The sequence below is a fragment of the Halyomorpha halys genome, unplaced genomic scaffold (genome assembly GCF_000696795.3).
Source record: "Halyomorpha halys isolate HHAL.00 unplaced genomic scaffold, Hhal_1.1 Scaffold224.1, whole genome shotgun sequence".
Taxonomy (NCBI): domain Eukaryota; kingdom Metazoa; phylum Arthropoda; class Insecta; order Hemiptera; family Pentatomidae; genus Halyomorpha; species Halyomorpha halys.
In genome coordinates, this window is record NW_027111010.1 from 295,900 (window position 1) to 302,161 (window position 6,262).

General features: G+C 31.4%; 1 protein-coding gene across 1 annotated transcript in view; it reads left to right on the forward strand.

Annotated features, from left to right (window-relative positions):
- LOC106679859 (uncharacterized) overlaps positions 1-6,262 on the forward strand; it is a 55,267-nt gene that overhangs the window by 19,298 nt on the left and 29,707 nt on the right. Inside the window, exon 6 of the mRNA XM_014419233.2 lies at positions 4,101-4,190. Coding sequence (XP_014274719.1) covers positions 4,101-4,190 — 90 coding nt within the window. The remainder of the gene's footprint in view (positions 1-4,100; positions 4,191-6,262) is intronic.

Here is a 6,262-nt window from a genome sequence, read left to right on the forward strand (position 1 = left end):
TCATACATACTAAAATAACATAAAATAAATGAATAAAAAAAAACTCTTAAAATATATACAAACAGAAGGATAAAGAAAATGAATATAATTAAACTATGTGTATGAAAAAATAAATAAATAAAATAAATAATAATAAAAATTATATAATTTCTAGCCACATTTACACTCTTATAAACAATATTTACACAATCAACCTGAGGATCCCTGAGTCCACTCTATCCCCCATGTGGAGGGTAGAGTAGAACTCAAGAGATCCCTGTGCATCCCTCTCGTCGCATTACTGGTAGTAAGCCAGTGGAGGCTGAGCAAGTGCGATAAAGCCGCAAACACTCAACTTGAGTGGAGAATCTGACCATTGTCAGAACTCCAATTGTCCATTTTTATTTTACAATAAGTCTCTTGGCCACTGGCGTTTCAACCTTCTAGGTGAGCTGTAGGGATAGGTGGAAGTAGATAAGGTTTGAACCAAAGGATTAGGATGGTTGGAAAGGTTTATATGAAATTTTGAGAATTTGGTTGGTATGAGGTCAAGGGCTAAAGTGATATGAAGGTCATAGTGTAATGTTCTGTTGGAAACATAATAGGGTGGATTAACTAGGGTTCTAAGGATTTTGGATTGATAGGATTGGATAGGTTTGATGTTCGACGGTTTAGATGTTCCCGAAGTCCATAGGTCCTATCCTCCAGATAGGTCTGAGTATAGTCTTATAAATTAGTAGTTTGTTTTCTAGTGAGAGATGAGAGGTCCGGCTGAGCAGTTGGTATAGTTAGCTGAATTGTCTGTTGAGTTCTTGTCATTTAAGTCTAGTATGTTGGTTTCAGGTGAGTATTTTATCTAAGATGAATCCAAGGTATCGCACTGTGTCAGATCTAGGTAGAGGAATATTATTAAAAGTAACAGGTGGACAGAAGCTGCGGTGGAGAGTGAAAGTTACATGAGTGCATTTCGATTTGTTGACTTTTATCCGCCATTGCTCAATCCGGGTGAGGTGTGTTTGGAGATTGGATGAGGCTGTTACAGGATCAGAATGGGAGAATAAGATAGCTGTATCATTGGCAAATGTTGCTAGGAAAGTGTCGGGATTTATGGGAATGTCAGCAGTGAAGAGAATGTAGAGGACAGGACCCAAGACACTGCCTTAGGGAACTTCTGCCTAGATGGGGTAGATATTTGAGTACTCGGAACCATTGCGAACTCGAAAGGAACGATTTGAAAGGTAGGAGCAGATGATAAGGTATGAGGTTTGGGGTAATATGGACTTGAGCTTGAAAGCAATTCAGCATGCCATACTCTGTTAAAAGCTTGCGCTATGTCCAGAAAGGCACCCGAGCAGTATTGTTTCTTTTCAAGGGTTGAAGAGACATAGTCCACAACTCTGAGGCCTTGTTGAATTTTGGAGTGTCTAGGGCGGAATCCAAACTGATGTGCGGGGAAAACTCTGTTATTCGACTATGGATAGGATACGTTTTAGGAGGATTTTTTCAAAAATTTTTGAGAGGATTGGAAGTAAGCTAATAGGTCTATAATAAGCAGGATTATTTAGAGGTTTTCCTGGTTTTGGAAAGAGAATTATAATGGAATGTTTCTGAAGGACAGAAAAGTGGGTTGTTCTTAGGATACAATTATAGAGATATGTGAGGAATAGTTTTAGGAGGAAGTTGACGAAGGATTTGAGGAGTCAGAAGATCATACTTTGGATATTTATGAGGAGTTACCATCTTTAGTTGATATTTGACCTCAGAAGTCGTGACTGCTCAAGGAGGTAAGGAGAGTGGGATTGGTGGGAATGGTTGAAGTATTCTTCAATTGTTTCAGTTTGGTCAGTACAAAGTTCAGGATGAGGAGTGAATGTGTGAGAAAAGTGAATGGCTAGTTCTTCGGCTTTATCTTCGTCAGATGCTGCCCATGTGCTATCATCTTGTTGGAGGGGATGGGAAATATATTTGGATTTTAGGATTCTTTTGGTCATGTTCCAGAGGGAATTGTTGTGAGTAGAAATGGAAGAGAGGTAGGAATTGAAGAACTCGGATCGATGGTTGGACAATTCTCTCTTAACTTGTTTACAGTAGTGGTTATGTGAGCAATGATCAGAAGGATGTCTTGTGTGTTGCCATAATGTTCTGTATTGGCGCTTGAGATGTTTTGGTAGAGGATTTGTCTTGTGTTTATTGGGGATATAGGGTGAGGAGGCAGACCAGACGTGTTGGATAAAGTTTGTAAAGGAATGGACTGCGTCATCTAGGTTTTTAGGGAAAATTTAAGATCAATTTGGTCTGTTAAGATTCGGCGAAAGGAATTCCAGTTTACTGGGCACTTTATGAAAGAGGGTGGAGGTAATACAGGAATTGGGGATATGGAGATAGCTAGGATTAGTGGACTATGGTCTGAACATAGGTTATCGAGGCATGAAAGGGAAGTGTTTAGAGGGCCTAAGCCTTTTTGTATAAAGAAGTCCGTGAGGTCAGGGTTATGGTTAGGATCGGTTGGCCAGTATGTAGGAGAGTAGCATTCTAATAGCATTTTTACATTAACAGTTCTTGTGGCCATCTTCTTTTCAGGTGCCTCAGAGGATTGCCAGGAATAGAAGAGGAGACAAGGTTAGAAACTAGTGGGTTTGGGTGGTTAGGGAGTTTATAATGGAAGGAATGATATCTGGTTTGGGCTAGTTTAGTTATATATGGAATATTAAGATCTTTAGGTATGGTTCTATTTGTGACAAAGTAAGGAGTCTTGTATGAGGATTCCAGGTTAGTCGTGTGTCCAGAAGTAGTCCAAGGTAGAGGATCTGCTCAACAGAGGTAAGAGCAACGTTATTAAAGGAAAGTATAGCGCAGTCGGTAGGTTTATGACAAAGGTTAAAGAGGATTTTTTACTTTTTAATTTAAATTTAATTTTTAGCTGTACTTTTTATTTAGTACTTGGGATGGTTGGAATGATAATTTTATGTTCTATCACTGTCTGTTCAAGCTGTCTCTCAGTTGTTATTTTCAAAAATTGTATTTATATCTAAATTTCTTATTGTATTGTTAATAGATGTTTCTTAAGTGATGTTTTTTTTTATGTACATTATTTTAATATTAATAAATATTAGAAAATTTTACATCCTGAATGTTTTTAGCTATTATCAACAATTTAACTATGAACTTTGCTTTTTAAATAAGTCCTTAACACCAAAACTAAAACTTATATACCATTTACAGTCAAATTTTAGATTACTCAGTTTCTCTTTGACTTGCCTTGAGTTAATAACATTAAAATTATCACTTTCATAATAAAAGTTTGAAGTTGGCTTTGAAAATTTGAAAAGTTTGTCTGTTGGTCCATATGTTGTATTGATTATTGGTCTAAACCCATTATTTTTTTGGCTTAACTCTGAATCTGGATTATCTGTTATTTATTTTTGTATATCTTTATTTTGTGGCATTCAGAGGAGTCTTTGTTATATATTTTTTCCGGATCTCCAATTAAATAAATAATAATTACTAAAACTTAGTAATAGTAAATTCATTACAATTATAAGGAAATTTAACATTGGATAAATTGTATTTGGTATTAATTTGCTTAAAGATTTTACTAACTCCTGGTCTAGTAACCTTTGATCTTATGTTCATATTCATTTTATGTTTCATATTGTTGAGCAAGCAATTGAAATAATTCTTTACTAATTTTTATTGCACATACTTTAAATCATATCACTGCATTTATTTTTAAGTGTAGATAATGTATATATATATATTAGTGAAGAAAACTACTACTCAATTTTATTTTTAACACCAGATGGCAATTCGAAATTCATTTTACTAACTGTTGGTTTAGCAACCTTTAGTTTTATGTTCTCATTCATTTTATGTTTAATATTATTCAGCAAGCTATGGAAAAGATTTTATCACACAGACCTAATCTATACTGTAATCATTTATATCACTGATTATCATTTATTTTAAGTACAGATAATTGTTGTATGTTATTGTTGATAACTAACTCAATTTTATTTTTAATAAATGATGTCATTGTTTCTTAAATAATCCATAGTTATAACATATATCTAATTTTAATTATTCTAAGTGAATATTTTCATTTGATATATTTTTTTTTGCAGTCGCAGGGGGTTCAGTGAACTTATTGATTCAAATAAGGAGGGGAGAGCTTCAGGTGGTTTCCAGGAACCAGAACTTATGTTTGATATAAAGTAAGCTTTTATTCATAAAATACTGTTAAACTAATAATGGAATTATTAAAATGTTGAGGAGAAAAATAAACTTCCTTTAGAATATTATCAACATTCTAAATTTTCTTGTACGTTTCAAAATTTTTCATCTTCAAGTACGATTATTCCTACAACTGTAACATTTATCAGCAATTTATGTACATAATTAAAACATATACTCAATTTTATCTTATTGTTAAATATATCTATTTATTTTATGAAATTTTGTATTATGGTTACATAATATATAGATGATTTAACAATCATAACAAAGAAAAGCAGTTAAAATGAAATATTAGGTCTATTCAGTAATTACTACAAAATAATAAAATTCACTATAGAAAAACCTCAAAATAAAAAAATCTAATTTTTAGTTATGGGCATTACTTTAGACAATAATAAAATAAACACTAAATGGGCCCATCAATAAATATATATATAGAAATCAATCTGACAGACATCATTTACATGAAACAAATCAAGACAGAAATATAAATATATTAGTTGAAAATGTTTGTCCAAAAAGATTAATCAACAGAATTTGGTACACCCAAATAAAAAATAATCATCATCCCAAAAATAGTACATAAAATAGAATAAAGATGCAAACAAACAGTCAGACCAATAGAGCAGAGTAACATAACAACAAAAACATAAAAACAAAAAAAAAATCAATGAATTTTATAGGGAAAACAATAAAAAGATTCTAGTCACTGATAATATTGAGAAAAAAAAAGGAAAAACACTGAATAATGACAATATAAAATTCTTCAGATTGCAATAAATTTCAGGCCTAACCGATAAAATAAAAAAAATATTACAAGACTATGACTATAACAATATTAATACCAGTTTATACAACAAAAACAATCTGTAACGCCAATTATCAAACATGAAATATAAAATAAGTAAATTGGAAAGGAAAAATGCAATATTGAGGCTTGACTGCAAAAACTGTGAAAGAATATATATAGGAGAGAAATAAAAAAAAACTGCAAAGCAGAATAAAATGTGTCACAAATTGTAAAAACATTAAGAATATAAACTATGCAGCATTGGCTAATAATAGTTTAACTTTGAACCATAAATTTAATTTCAAAAACCCCACCATAATAGATGTGACAAAAAGCAAAAGAATCTTAGAAGCAATCCACTTAATGAAAAATATAGACATATTAATAGGGAGGTAGAAAAACAGCATACAGGCATATTATGTATTCAAAGAGATAATACCTTGAATTATTTAACATTTATTTGTGCTAAAGGGACGGATGAATGTATAAAGAGTGAATGATATTGTCTAAACAATATTCTGTTATAATTTTTAATGACGTGACAATATGTAAATAAACAAAATAACGTAAAATTGAGTATAAGTTTTGATTACATTCATAAATTGTTGATAAATGTTATAATTATAGCAAGAATAGTACTTGAAGATGAGGAAACTCAAAATGTACAAGCAAATATAGAATATTGATAATATTCTAAAGGAAGTTTATTTTTCACCTCAGAATCTTAATATAAAAAGAGCAAACACCTTTCTAGGAATAAAATCGAGGATAAATGGTGGAAGACTTGAGTGAATGAAGTTGCGATATAATGAATTTTTTTTAATTTATTTCGAATGTACACCTTGTAACAAAAAAGTGTTACAAGAAGTCAAAGATTTTTTATTAATCACATGATTTCTTATTTGATAGGATAGATTATGTTTTTAGAAATGACTAATGGAAAATTTTATTTGTCATTTTCTAAAAAACTGAAATTTTTAACATAACATCTTTATCCAGTCATATCTTTAATTATAACAATTATACACAGAATATATATTAGAACCATTATGCAAAAGTATAATAATTACTTATTTTGCAAAATGTATATATATATATATATAAGTTAAGTATTGGCGAAAGCAAAATGTCAAAAAAGAGAAGAAGGAATAAAGGAATAAGATGTAACACGTTTCAACTGCTGTAACATACTGGCTTTATTGGGTTCAGCACATCTTTATATATACACATGATCAGCTGATCTGCTCAGTCAGCTGACAT